This window comes from Pseudochaenichthys georgianus, chromosome 11, assembly GCF_902827115.2.
Source record: "Pseudochaenichthys georgianus chromosome 11, fPseGeo1.2, whole genome shotgun sequence".
Lineage (NCBI taxonomy): Eukaryota > Metazoa > Chordata > Actinopteri > Perciformes > Channichthyidae > Pseudochaenichthys > Pseudochaenichthys georgianus.
In genome coordinates this window covers 33,581,912-33,597,571 of record NC_047513.1, presented here as the reverse complement: position 1 = coordinate 33,597,571, position 15,660 = coordinate 33,581,912, and the positions used below count along the sequence as shown (strand labels likewise).

At 43.6% G+C, this 15,660-nt stretch overlaps 1 protein-coding gene across 1 annotated transcript; it reads left to right on the top strand.

Moving 5' to 3' along the window:
* Positions 1–200: 200 nt before the first annotated feature.
* On the top strand, positions 201–13,675 carry cpsf1 (cleavage and polyadenylation specific factor 1; the record flags this gene model as incomplete). Its single annotated transcript, XM_034094175.1, has 10 exons — positions 201–285; positions 427–568; positions 673–825; positions 2,600–2,776; positions 4,637–4,703; positions 4,793–4,840; positions 6,230–6,385; positions 6,940–7,069; positions 11,374–11,512; positions 13,423–13,675. Coding segments are annotated over 10 exons (1,145 nt in total), but the record flags the coding sequence as incomplete, so codon positions are not given.
* Positions 13,676–15,660: the final 1,985 nt, after the last annotated feature.

Below are 15,660 nucleotides of genomic sequence, written 5' to 3'. Positions count from 1 at the left end.
TCTCCTCTCTTGTTTTGCCTCGCACAGAGAAAAGTGTCATGTGATCGGCTCTCACGATCGGCCTTTATAGAGAGCACCGATCGGTCGGCAGAGAGTGAATATCGGCCGATATCGATCGGAGCATCCCTAGTTGATCAGAATTGCACTGATTCGTAGTCTTACTTTAACTCACTGTCCCGTTGTTTCTCGTGCGTCTGCAGATGATCGTTACATCAACCCTCAGCAGGAGAGGTTTTCCATCCAGCTCATCTCTCCGGTCAGCTGGGAAACCATTCCCAACACACGGTAAAACCTTCGCCCCTTATTCATCTCATCGCTCTTTGAAAAACAATTAGAGTTAAGTTAGCAATAATCAATAAAGACACCTTGTTTTAATAGACATGAGGCGCCTGTATATGTCCTGACCTTCCTTTGTGTGTCTTTAAGGTTCGACCTTGAGGAGTGGGAGCATGTGACCTGCATGAAGACGGTGGCGTTGAGGAGTCAGGAGACGGTGTCCGGACTGAAGGGATACATCGCTGCAGGAACCTGTCTGATGCAGGGCGAGGAGGTCACCTGCAGGGGGAGGGTCAGCAACACACACACACACACACACACACACACACACTCATTATTCATATATTCATGATGATGACAAAAACATCACCTGACTCCTTCCTGTTTGATCCTCAGATCGTGATCCTGGATGTGATCGAAGTCGTGCCGGAGCCCGGTCAGCCGCTCACCAAGAACAAGTTCAAGGTTCTGTACGAGAAGGAGCAGAAAGGCCCGGTCACCGCTCTGTGCCACTGCCACGGATACCTGGTGTCAGCCATCGGACAGAAGGTCTCACACACACACACACACACGCACACACACACACACACACCCTCATTCCAACTCCAAGATTCAGCCTTCCTTTTATCTTGCTTTTGAATTGGACCCATGGACAGGCAATTAAAAAAAAAGACATAATGGAAATGTATTTTCTCCTCTCCAAATAGGCGCTTTCACACCGGGAGTACTTTTCCCAGTATAGTTCCGATAGTTCTTGAAATTTTGCGTTCACAACAAAAACATCCGGAACTAGAACCTTTCCACCCCCTTTTCAGTCCCTGCTAGAGAGCAGGGACTTTCATGGGAGAAAAAGGTTTCCATTTCTGATTGGCTGGGCGGATTACAAACCACGCCCCGTAAAACGCAGAAAAGTTTATGTGAAGCCGCCATTTTATTTGCTCGCATTAGCATTATTAGCATTAGCCCAGCGCACCAACGCAGAGAGACTAACTTAAGGCAACACAAAAGGAAACATGGGAGCGGGGGAGATGAGGAGGTGTCGGCGTTCTGGCGATTTACTCGAAGTCCCCAACTCCGGGGACTTCGAGTGGCAGTATACGCCGTGAAGTGGTTTGCGGCCTGCCAGTAAACCCAAAGCAGAAGCAGAAGAAGAAGAAGAAGTGACGTCAGCGGCTTCATTTGCCTAATCCTCCCTCAGGGACTTATTCCGGTCTGAACGCGATCTACTAGATAGTTCCAGGAAATAAAAGTTCCGGGAACTATTCCTGGGAAAAGTACTTGGTGTGAAAGCGCCTACTGAAACTGTTACCTTAGCATTACAGAACTTATTATAGTAACTTTGATAATTTATTTTAAATGGTGTTTTATTACGCAACAAACAGCCACAATCAAAACAAACGGCCACAAAGGCACCGGTTTAAATAAACAACAGAATGAAATAAGGTAGACTCTTTAAATAAGAGTTTTAACAAGTTAGCAAAATGACTAACAAACAAATAAACAAAACAAATTGGGCTAACAAAAAATAGACTGTTATAAAACACAGCCTGGAGACAAATTACAAATTAACGTTGGTCCTTAGATAAGCAGAATACAGGTATAAGCACACATATACAAACAACTAAGTTAACCACTGTTACCTGAATGTACGGAGCGAGAGACGTCGGACACAGATTCAGACCTCTCCCGACTAACACGGTCTTGTAGTTGTCCCCGGAAGGTGTGTGCGGGGATGGGAGAGTCGGGCCCGCCCTGCTCCAATCCAGATCTTCGGTCATGCCTACCGGGGGAAGGACAGGAAACTGGCATCCACTGGCGTACATATATAATACACAGCTGCAAACACTTACGGCCCGTCCACACGGCGGCGTGCGTTGGCGCTTGCCGGCGGGCGTGTCTGAAACTCGACCAACAACCAATCACCTGAATCTCCCGCCCCTGACACACAAGCAGCGGTTTGATTGGCTAGAGCTTGTACTGGCATATGATTCGATTGGCTGACGCTTCTGCCGAGGCGTCAAAAGTTGAACATTGCTCAACTTTTGAAGCGAGCCACGCCATCAACGCTCCACGTCGCTTCCCACGATGCAGTTCGGCTAAAAGTCAAAATGGGCAGAAGCGTTGGAAGCTTCACCGCACACCGCCGTGTGGACGGGCCGTTAGAGAAAGGTCAATGGGCAGATAGAAGGCGGCGGCCGTAACAGTTTTGCTTTTGAATGGAAAAGGAAATGTATTGTCTCTCCGAAGGCATCAGTATCACATTGAGAATCATACCTAAGCATTACATAACTCAACTTTGAGCTCCTCCTCGTTGTCCCTGCAGATCTTCCTGTGGGTCCTGAAGGACAACGACCTGACGGGAATGGCCTTCATCGACACTCAGCTCTACATCCACCAGATGTTCAGCATCAAGAACTTCATCCTGGCTGCAGACGTGATGAAGAGCATTTCTCTGCTGCGCTACCAACAGGAGAGCAAGACGCTGTCCCTCGTCAGCCGGGTGAGTCCATTCAGTCTTAGTGAGTTTTTCTGATGTATCATTATGTATTTATTTCAACCAGGGCCATGCATAATCTCGATCACACTAACAATTATAAAACATGATTTGAGTCGGCGGTGTTATGCCGTGTCATGCATGCCCACCGAGACGTGCATGCACCTCGCGGGAGCGCGCACAGAGCAAAGCAAAACCTCCCAGACATGTGTTGATCTGTACGGTTTGGAAACTATATCATTTCCTTTTGGAGGGCAAGCATCCCACGGCAAACACCAGAGCCTCGCTGCGGGGAAACGTTGGCGCTGTTCCGAGTCTGTTCTAATCTGTCAAAATGACGGACGGCTTTCAGATTTTTCCATCGTTGTTAAAGGTCCCATGTCACGGCTATTTCCACTGACCATAATTCCATTGTTGAGGTCGACTAGAATAGATTTATACCGTGCAATGTTCCAAACTCACATTGGTTTCTCAGCATCTCTGTAAAGTATGTGTATTCACTCTCTCCACTAAACGGCTCGCTGCAGCTCTTGCCCCCCCCCCCCCTGTGAGCCCAGTGTGCTCTGATTGGTCGGGACCAGTCGGGACGTTGTGAATCGCGCTGAGCTCCGTGGAGGTGTGGTTTCCTTGTTTAGCGATACACAGCGATACACAGCGAAACACAGCGAAACTCACCCTGAGCACACACAAAGTCACAGCCGAAGTAAAAACAATAAGTGTGGCTTGATACTGAGAAAGAAAAAGGTTGATAAACGCTGGGAGAATGGGTCTGCGGAGAGGATTTCCCCGCGATCCCAACTGTCTGTTATCAGCCTGCAGCCAGGGAGGAGAGATCAGCAGAGTGAGGAAGTCCGTGGATTGGTCAATTTGGACCAATCAGCGGGGGCTTAATGTAACGGCTCCACGGATTGGTCCATTTCGTTCCGGGGACGACATGACATCATGATGTCCCCGGAAGAATCAAATGGACAGTGACGTATCTCCAACGATGCGTTTTGGGGAGGTCTGTGTTAGAGTTCTACTCGCTACAGGGTGTACTTTGAGGGTTTTGACTCTGCAGACCGTTTACATGCAGAAAAACCTTCATAACAACAAGGGGACGGGTGATAACCGGAAAAGCACGACATGTGACCTTTAAATAAAAAAAAGATTTGTTTAACGCGACCTCTGCTGTCCCAGGTCATCAGCACCAAGCGAGAGAGTTCTTTCCACAGCAGGGGATTTTGTAAACGCCCAAACATCCCAGCTTCTACCTGGGAATGTGGACGTGCTCATATTCCTAAAAACCTGTCTGATGACGCCGAGTGAGTGACTTGAGCTCATTGAAAAACTAAAGTGAAACTTGATTTATTTTATTGCGGGGTCTGATTATTCAATGTCTTGTTTATTTGTGAGATGCAGTGGCTCAAAGAAAATGCCTGCTTTGCTTGGTAGTACTGGAGGTACAGACACACTGGTTGTTCTGGTTCCACTCACTTTGTTGTTGACACTTTAAAATATATATAAAGCTATCCGACTAAAATTCTGTACAAATCAGATTTATTATTTAATAAAGAAAATGTTTTCAAGTAAAAAAGAAACACATTTCAAAATTACATTTTTAATGTTCTTCTTTATTTTTCAATATCGCGATAAATACCGTACCGTGAGTTTTTGGTATCGTTACGTCCCTAGTAATTAATGTTGACTTAATTCAGTTGTTTATTTTAAGGGTAGATTTAGCGTTAATCTAAGTGTTGTGTTTGAGTGCAGAGGAAGACTAACTGCTGCACCCACGATGTTAATTGATTGAAGTATTGACGGTGTGTTTCCTGTCTGTATCTGTGTGTGTTTTTATTAACTGTTCTCGTACTGTTTTTGCAACAGGATGCAAAACCGCTGGAGGTTTACAGCATCGAGTTCATCGTGGATAACAACCAGCTCGGATTACTGGGTAACATTTAAAACACGGAGGCAAATGTAATTTAATTAGCAAAGAAATGTCCTTATTTTCTCATTAACCTCCTTTCTCTTTCCTCTTAGTGTCCGACCGAGACAAGAACCTCTATGTATATATGTATTTACCTGAAGGTATGTATGGTATATGCTAATGAGATGTATGTGAGATGAGATCAAATGGACCTTTATTAACGCCTGTGGGGAAATCCAGTAGTTTAACAGCAACAGGGTGAGAATGAAAAACAGCACAGACTCACACAGATTAGAGATGATACAATCAAAGATAACTATAACATGATATACAGTTAAGTAACTTTAAAATAAGAAAAATATTTAAAATATTTGTATTGAAGACACATAGAAAAGACATTTGGTACATTGATAGGAACCTCAGTAGACACAAATGAGAGATTTTTGGGTTGCCACTTATGGCGCATTTCCACTGCAGGGCCTCGCTCGGCTTAGTACGGTACAGTTAGGCCTCGGTAGGCCAGGCTCACTTTATGCTGCGTTTCCATTACAGTTTAGGAACTGGGGCAGTAACTATAGTAACGCAGTGTAGGCGGAGCCGTGACGTCATCTTCAATGCGAAACACAAAACCAACATCAGCCGTTGGCTGTTAGCCCTCAGAGCTCACAGCTCCTCATATCTGATCAGAAACTAGACAGAAGTGAAACAAGTACAACCACAGACTGCCTGTGTCATGGAGGATACAGTCGCTGGTTTATTTATGTCTGTAGGCCGTTGTTGTGAGTGTGGACGGTCGGTGCATATATAACGTTAGCTTAGCCGATCTCCATTCAGAAAACACGCATTTTAAAAGGTTGTTCGCCTGCCGTCTGTCTGCAGACTTGTCAAAGCATCAATTCATGGTTTTTACTAACCGGTATCAGTATGTTGTTACTTCGGCATCACTTTGAAACGTGTGTTACAATTAAATCACGGTCAAATATGTTCATTGTGTTGTAGTTGTAGCCACTCACGTCTCTAGTTTAACATATCCAGCCCGGTTGTTGGCCCGTAAAGAACCACGATTTTGGAGAGCCAGAAAAACTGTGAACGAGTACCCGTTAGCCGGAACTACGCCAACTGGAAACTTAACAAAAAACGGGCCGGGTTTGGCACGGCACGCGCTGCAGTGGAAATGCGCCATTAGTGTAAAACCTAGAGGTTTCGCCTCTTAAAGAACATTTCATTGGATCCAGTTTTAGAAAAGACGTAACATCCCTGAGCCACTGAGCATCTTGTCAATAGCGAAGTAAAAGCCAGAATATCTAATTGCCTCGAGTTGTATATAATGTAATCTTCTCGGCACCCAAATATGGCAATATGGGGAAGTATTTTTGAGATCTTATTATATTGAGAACACTAATGGGCAGGAAAAGAACATATGGGACAGGTTGCAGGGAGAGGCTTGACACTTGTCACAGCTTTCAATGACAGTGGGATATATTTGAGTCGTATGTATCAGTGGTAACTCACAGCAAAGGGTGTGTAATGAGAGGTGTGTTGGGTTGCAGCTAAAGAGAGCTTCGGAGGGATGCGGCTGTTGAGGAGAGCTGATTTTAACGCCGGAGCGAACATTAACACGTTCTGGAGGATGCCGTGCAGAGGAGCTCTGGAGGCCGGCAGCAAGAAGGCTCTGAACTGGGACAACAAGCACATCACATGGTTCGGTGAGTGGACTTCTCCCAGATTAAGATGTCAACATTTCAAAGGTTTAATGTCGTATACGCAACTACAATCTAGTTGTGTGTGTGATACGTTTAGCAGTGTTATGGCCTGTGGGATAAGTCCCTGAGTCTGATTAGGATAGATAACTCCATTTCATCGCGGGCCACATCAGCATATGGTTGCAACTTTAAGACTATACATATATATTATATACATTATTGCCTTTGCATTGGATTATTATCGGATAGGGTAATAACTTCATAATTAACTACGTCTGAAAGCAGAAGTCCAGGGCAAATAAGTGCAAGTCTTTTCAGTGGGCATGTCACAAAATGAGATGCATTGTGGGACATGTAGTTTATGGACAACGTGCTTCTGTAAAGCGGCATGAAACCGTATAATAAACATATTTTATTCTTTGCAAGCTCTTGCCACATGAAATGAAGTCCTTGAGTTTGACACCCCTGATTTAAACTCTTTAGATGATGCTTTTGAATCCTTTAATACCCAATAGTTTCTTATGGACTAAAGCTTTTAATTGAATGTCTCCCCACAGCCACTCTGGACGGAGGAGTGGGCATGCTGCTCCCGATGCAGGAGAAGACGTACCGCAGACTGCTGATGTTGCAGAACGCTCTGAACAGCATGCTGCCTCATCACGCCGGACTCAACCCCAAGGCCTTCAGGTTCTTATCACTTATTACAGAGTCACTGCGCAAACATGACATCAGAAAGACCTTTACTGGCATCCTTTATTACTTAAGTACCTCCTAAAAATTCAGTGTAGGCGGAGCCGTGACGTCATCTTCAATGCGAACCACAAAACCAACATCAGCCGTTAGCTGTTAGCCCTCAGAGCTCACAGCTCCTCATATCTGTTCAGGAACTAGACAGAAGTTAAACAAGTACAAACCACAGACTGCCTGTGTCATGGAGAATACAGTCGCTGCTTTATTTATGTCTGTAGGCCGTTGTTGTGAGTGTGGACGGTCGGAGCATATATAACGTTAGCTCCATTCAGAAAACACGCATTTTAAAGGGTGTTTCTCTGCCGTCTGTCTGCAGACTCAAAGCATTAATTCATGGTTGTTACTAACCGGTATCAGTGTGTTGTTACTTCGGCATCATTTTGAAACGTGTATTACAATTAAATCACGGTCAAATATGTTCATTGTGTTGTAGTTGTAGCCCCCTTGCCAGCGATTCTCTCTCTAGTTTAGCACACTCATCCCGACTCAGCCAGGTTGTTGGCCCGGAAAGAACCTCGATTTTATGGGGCCAGAAAAACTGTGAAATAGTACCCGCTAGCCGGAACTACGCCAAGTGGAAACGCAACCAAAAACGGGCCGGGCACGGCACGCTTAAAGCGAGCTCCGCACTGTAGTGGAAATGCGCCGCTAGTGTAGCTGGGTGTGGCCTTGGCTTCTATGCATGAATGGTGGTGAATATCGGTGAGTGCTCCTGGAATTGTCCATATCCACCACTGCTACTATGGTTCGTCTCCGTGTAGACGGGGCCTTAGTAGCTAGGCGTGAATTTAAACTGTTAGAAGATCAACCCAAGATAAACCTATATATATATATTTAAGCAATAGCTCACGATAGGCCGTGGTATATGCTCATTATATCACAGCTAACGGGCGTGGTTCGGCCCGACGCGAAGCGGAGGGTCGACAACTCCTCCATAGTAAGACCCCCCCGGAGGTCGAAGTTAATCTTAAATGTTTCCATCTTATGCTTTGTACGTTTGTTCCGTAACGGAAGAAATGTAAATATATTTATAAAACTGACAAGTCAAATCAAGCAATCTGATTGGTCGATAGTGTTTTTGCGGACCTCTTTGATTACAGATTTGAAAAATATCGATGCTTGCTTTAAAAGTAGCACCATTCATTTTGTCAAACCTTGGAAAGTATCTATCTCTGCCCTAATGCCAAAGGAACTGCACGGTGTACCGATACTTGAAAGGTACCGCGATACCCTGCCGTTAAAAACGGTACGATTCCTCCGTTTCATTAGTATCGGTACTTTAAGAATGACGGGGGAAAGTACTCCCGTGAAAAAACGCCGTTTAATAAGAGCCGTGTGTGTTCAGCGCTCTGCTTCCACTCGCTGCACTGCAGCCGTGCCTGCAGTCCCGCTCCTCTCAAGCACGTTCTAAGTCCCTCCCCTCTCTCTTGCACGCGGCCACGCGCTAGCTGCCAGAGAGAGCAGGCTTGTTTGAGACACATTGCGGCTCGCCTCGAAAGTAGCCGATCGCAGCCGGGGGAGGTGTCAAAAAGCTCGCCTGAAGTCGGACAGCTCCGAGTCGGCTTCTTCTTCTTCATCTTCTTCTTCGCATTCTTCTTCTTCTTCTCTCGGTTTTTTGGCGGATTGCAAACAACTTTAAGGTGCATACCGCCACCTCCGGAGTCGGCTTGACTCGGTTTGCATTTATAAAGAATGCACACATGTGTTTAATCGTTAATGTCAGATATGTACGAAGTAAATACATTTGTTCCTGCTCAAGATTAGATTCAACTTTATTGTTATCGCACAGATTACAGGTACTGAGACAACGAAATGCAGTTTAGCTTCTCAGGTGCAACAAGCAGTGAAGTGGAAAGTAATGTACACAATCTACAGAATAACATATAGAATGATGAATAAACAGTGGGGTATGAATACACTAGATATCAGCCTGTGAGCAGTATGAACAGTGTGTATGAATATGCTAAGATATATAAAGTATGAAAACGGTAAGCAGTATAGTATAAAATATATAGATATTAATTTCATGATGATAAACATTGTGGAACAATGATGAAAAATGGGAATGGATGTGGCGACGTAAAACTGACACAAAACAACAACAAACTTTTGCCAGCCAATTGGAGAGCTTCATCAGCAGCACGTGGTAAAAACCACCAATGAGCGCTCAGCTCGAGATACCAGCGAGCCGTTTCCCATCAAGCATTTAGCTTCCGCAGCTCGTGGAGAGCAAGTGCGCCAACTCGCCTCGCCTCGCTCTCAAGGCTGCGGGCGTCTTTGTCCCGCGAGATTTCAAAGTCTCATGTGGGCGAGCCTCCAGAGCAAGTCGGACAAAATGACTAACCATCATGCAACGCACTAGCAAGACGTTGATCGCAACTGCGCAGGTCTGCGCAGGTCTTGCTTGTCTCAAACAAGCCTAGCATGTGAGAAAACGAGAAGCATGGCTGCAAGTGGGAGTGCAACTGCCGCTGCGCCTCGGCTTGTTGACAAAAAAGACGCCAGAAGTCTGTGAACGGGCCGTTCAGGTGTTCAGAGCAGAGCTCCCTGTCGGAGCAGCAGAGCGTGATGTGCACTGAAAAGTTTTTCTGTCGCAATATTATCGTTGAGCAAACTTAACTAGCAAACTAGCATCACTATCTGCTATCGTTAGCTTTAGCCTTCGTTTTCTATTAGTTTTTTTCATAGGCTATAAACGGAGGTGGTATAAGTAGCCTATATATCTTGTACTTGAGTAAAAGTAGAAGTACCCAGGTCTTGTACTTGAGTTAAAGTAGAAGTACCAGAATGTAGGAACAATCCTGCAATCAAAATGTTCCTCAAATAAAAGTACAAAAGTATTATCATCAAAATATAGTTAAAGTAGCGACAGTAAAAGTAGAAGTGCTCAGGTCTTGTACTAGAAGCACCAGAGTGTAGGAATACTCTGTTACAGTAAAAGTACTGCATTCAAAATGTTCCTCAAGTAAAAGTATTAAAGTAGCGACAGTAAAAGTAGTCATTGTGCAGATTGGTCCATTCCAGAATAATATATATGATATGTTTTATAATGATTGATCATGAAAGTGTTCTCAAAGCTGGTAAATGTGCAGCTAGTCTGAAGTACTTTGTAGACTGCAGGGTAGCTGGTGGATTTACTCCAGGTGGAACTAAAGTCTGATTTAACACTTGATTATATTTCACATCATTCATCCAGATCTGTGAAGTAACTAAAGGGATTAAATACATGTAGTGGAGGAAAAGTACACCATTATTTCTGAACTGTAGTGGATTAGAAGTACAAAGTAGCAAAAGAAACATTGAAATACTTAAATAAAGTACAAGTATCTCAAAATTGTACCCAAGTAGTACTTGAGTTTATGAATTTAGTTACTTTACACCAGTGGCTATAAAGATAGAAAGACTAAGCCTTGCACAGAGGCATGAAAATACATTTTCAAAATGCTCAACAGTGCTGCCAAAATGTTAAACTCACTGCTACACAATTAAAATAAATGCTTTTATATATTTATATTAGATGTGACTCTTTGGCGTTTCTGTTCTTAGTAACACTGCTGCTTTAGTTGTTCTGACTGCTAAAATCATCTGTTATTCCTAATTTTAAAGCCGATATTCCGTGTTTCCCTTTTTTTAAGAAAAGTATCGAAAAAGAATCGGAATCGCAATTCTTGACTTGGTATCGGTATCGAAACCAAAATGTTGGTATCGTGACAACACTACACTGAATATGTTTTGCCGTTTGATGGGTATGTCTGGACCGCTGCGTACAAAGGAGGGTTTCTGCCCCGTTACTTCTCCGCTGCTTTCTTGTTCCAGTATGAAAAGCAAACTGCAGGCAGTTTGCTTTTCAGCCCAACGGTATACTGTTTTTCTCAGACGCGGAGGGATACTGACTTGTTGTGAAAAGTAACTTACAATTCTACCCGTGGTATACGCTCAGTATATCACGGCTAAGAACCAATCAGATTGCTTGATTTGACTTGTCCGTTTTATAAATATATATATATAGATATAGAGAGACTCTTCCTTCCTCACCGCATTCAAAAAATTACTCAAAACCCACCTGTTAAACACTGCATTCAACCACTGACCCGCACCCCCCCCTTTTTTCAGTTTGTCTCTTTACGTACTTTCTATAACATTAAAAAATTATAAAAAATTGCAGCATAGAAAGAGAATATGATAGATGTCCATGATATTCAGTGCTTGGGTAAATGATCCTTTTGTCTTCCTGTGTGCAGAATGCTGCAGAGTAACAAACGCTGCCTGCAGAACGCTGTGAGGAACATTCTGGACGGAGAACTGCTCAACAAATACCTTTACCTCAGCACCATGGAGCGCAGCGAGCTGGCCAAGAAGATCGGAACCACGCAAGACATCGTGAGTACTCGGAACAGGAGAGGACAGCTATTCAAATCTAAAACATATGGACTAGTGCAATATCCAAACAGCTGGGAGCGCTATAATTTAGCTTTATTTGAGGCCACATTATATTCAAAGTACATTCTCTTTAGAGACCCGAAAATGGCAAATTAAATACGGAACAAAATGAGTAAAATAAAAACAAAAAAGTACGTAGGGGTTGTTTTGAAATGACAAATATCTACACATGTATCTACTTAAACACACACACACATTTGTCTATGTTTAAGGGCTTTTTATATATTTAAAGGGGACCTATCGTGCAAAATGCACTTTGTGATGTCTTTTATACATAAATATGTGTCCCCGCCCCGGTGTGTCACGCAGCGTCAGAAAATAAAACCCTCTCTCTTTTCCTCCGTACCCAAATCTCTAAAAACGGGGCGACAGCGAGCGGATACAGATTTGCGTCCGATATGACGTCAAATCGGCGGCGGACCCACAGAGAGTTGCTATCGGAAAGACGTGTTTTGGACGTAATCTCGTCTTTGTTTACGTTAGCAAGCCTCGCTAACACTCAGAGCTAACCTGTACTGGAGAGCACATGTATTTAAAAAGCAGGAAATGAAAAAAGGAACTCACCTTGTGATAAACCCGCAAGACAAAAAGCATTTGAGCTCCAAACTGTTTCAGAAATAATCCTTGATGTGGTTTAGAACAGGATGGCGTTTTATCACAGCAGAATTTATCTTTATCTCCGGTAGAATTCTGATCAGGCATTAGCTCCGCCTCCTCTTTTTTTCCATCCACGTTTCTCTAACAGGGCTGAAACAGAGGGGTATGCGCAGTATGAGGCATGGCTACAACAGGGGATCTGTTTGGTATTTTAAGCACAAAACTTCACAGACATGTTTTATATAGGTATGGCCCGACAATATATGTTTCATAAATAGCATGATAGGTCCACTTTAAAGGTCACCTATCATGCTATCTCTAGGCAATAGCATACGTCTCAGATATATAAAAAACATGTCGATGAAGTGTTTTGCTCAAAACACCAAACAGATCACCCATTCTAGCCATGCCTCATATCCCTCTATTTCACTTCCTGTTTCAAAAGATTTGGGTATAAAGCTTTAAAGAGGAGGGGTCTGAGCTCATGCGGGACCCGGCAGCTACCGTCTAAACTAAATGCTGCCGTGATGAAACGCCATATCATGGATTATCAAGGATCTGAAACAGTCTGGAGCTCAAAGGCTTTCTCTCTTGCCGGTTATACCACAAGGTGAGTTCCTTTCTACTTCCTGCTTCTTCACACACATGCTCGCTCTGAGTGTTAGCATGCTAATGTAAACACCGACCATATTACGTCCAAAACAGTCGGGCATTGTTTCTGATAGCAACGTTTCTGATTGGCCCGTGGGTCCACATTTCAGATATTACGTCATATCGGACGCAAATCTGGATCAGCTCCGTTGTTCCCCGTTTTTAGAGATTTGGGTACGGAGGAAAAGAGAGAGGGTTTTATTTTCTGACGCTGCGTGAGTTCCCCGACGCACCGGGGACACATAGTGATGTAGAGAAGATATCACAAAGTGCATTTTGCATGATAGGTCCCCTTTAAATTTGTATTTTTTTCGATTGATTTGTGTATTTTTGAGTCTTTTCTTTTTATTTAAATGAGTTATTTATCATGTTTTGGGTATATTTATTTAGAAATCACAGCATATTTTATAATATTGTGCAGTGATAATGTGAATAAGGTTTAAAATGATAGTTCTCTCTAATATCACAATCATGAGTCAAAACAACCGGAATTAATTTTTTTCCAAAATGTTGAACCCCTACAGCGAACTCTGCTTTCTTAGTTTCTATTACTCTAAATTATTAATTCCTAATGTTTAATTCCCACTCTCTCTGCTCCTCAGATCCTGGACGACCTCCTGGAGGTGGACAGAGTCACGGCTCATTTCTGAGAAACATTCCCCCCGACTCGTCTCGTCCACTGAAATGTTTTTTACTCAACGGAGAACAATGTTTTGTTATGGCCGTTTTTGTGCAAAACTGATTTGTTTTTCTTACTTCGTAGACAAAAAAAAAAGAAAAGAGGACAGCTATGTTTTCTTAAGATATTTTGTATTAAAAAAGAAACAAAAATCAGTAAAAATTAATTTACACAACCGTTGGGTCCGTGTGTTTTTTTGAGTCTTTTGAAAATCAATTACAGCCAGAATACTCGGGAAATAAGGTATTCTGACAGTTGCTCTGGTTACGAATTTAAAGTCAAGATAAAGTACAATACAAATATTTAGATAAGATTACAGGGTGTCCGCGGGGTCTTAAAGGTCATGGCCATTTCTACTGATCATATTTCCATTGTTGAGGTCGACTAGAATAGATTTACATTGTTCAATGTTCCAAACTCACATTGGTTTCTCAAAGCATCTCTGTATAGTATCTGTATTCACTCTCTGTCCTACACGGCTTGCTGGAGCTCCTCCCCCACTGTGCTCTGATTGGTCAGCTCGCCCACTCTGTTCTGATTGGTCAGCTCGCCCACTCTGTTCTGATGACTCCACCACCGTTACAGCGGAACATCAGTGTTTGTGTTACCATGGCGTTTGTTAGCAACCAGAAAATGACACCAGTAATGACAAAGCTGCGTGGGGTCTGGGTGCCGTGTTGGCGGGACGTTGCGGGGCTCGCTGCTCCGCCCTTTGAGGCTCGAGAAAAGATACGGCTGAGTGAGTGTTTCTCCGCAATCCCAACTCGTCTATTACGCCAAGGGATCCTGGTGTGTGAGGAGCTCCACGGATTGGTCCATTTGAACCAATAGGTCCATTTGGATCGTCGTTGCGTCGCTTGGTCCCCGGAAGAATCTAAAAATCTCCAACGAGGCGTTCTGGGGCAGCAGACAGGTCTTCTCTGTGTTAGTTCTACTCGCTACAGGGTGCACTTTGAGGGTTTGTGATTCTGCAGACCGTTCACATGCAGAAAAACCTTCATAACAACAAGGGGACGGGTGATAAAAGCATGACATGGGTATTAAAGTATTAAAAGTTGATAAATCAATTTGGCGAGACGGTCTATTAAAAAGTATTAAAGGGTATTTTCCAAGGTTTTACATTTTGTAGCCTGTTTTCAATAAGTATGTAAATGGTCCAGAGAGGTTGTATTCCACAGTCTGCCTGAATGTAATCATTGTAGGTGTGTCGTGTAGTTTATTTATGGCATCCCGTTGGATTTGACGTCATCTGAACAGTGTGGGGGAAACTTCTGAAGCAATGGGAGTCAGGACGCAGAGAGACACGATGGAGAGCCGGAGCTTTGATGGCAAACACTGACGGTTTATTTGGAGCTTCGGCCGGAGAATTCATAAGACATGTCACGGGCCACGGTTTGACCACACGGTCGAGATGCCACAATCAACTCTGAAGAACTCTTCCCCAGACCCGTGTGTTAGAATAGAATGATAACACCTCTGTCAGCTGACGCCAGCAGGCAGGAACAGGGAGACAACACACTGACACCGAGTCAGGTCCTTCAGAAGCGAGGCAAGAATCCTTCCTAGCCTCGTAAAACGAAGAATGGTGGAACACGTGTGTAGGTGTGCGTCATATGCGAGGCCCCGCCTTAAATGGAGATTATGGAAATTGGTCCGTGCGCAAAGCATTGTGGGGATTTTAAGACCGCGGAGGACACATGTGCAGCTTAGAAATTTCCCGGTAGAATTCCAAGCATCCCGGACATTGGAACGGTCCTTCGGCGGCACTCGATGACGTAGCATCCTTGAAATAGTGGCTCTGGAGCAGCCTTCCTCGACATTGAGAAACACCCTGTGTATAGTAAATGTGAGGTAAAATGTGTCGCCAAGGTAACTGGTTAAAACTGGAAGTGGCGATGAGGTCTTAAAATGTATGGAAAGGGTCTTGATGAAAGAGGTCTTAAATTTGACTTCAGGATTCCTGCACATACCCTGGATTAATATGATAAAGTATGAAATGTCCAATTGATAAAAAAACAGTGAATAGAATAAATATATGAAACAAGAAGTTTAATTAGAAATGTCAAATAGTGATAAAATGGAATAAAACATCACATTTTCAATATGTGCAATAAAAACATGAATTTAAAATGAAAATGTCGGGGAAATGCGTCACTCAAAA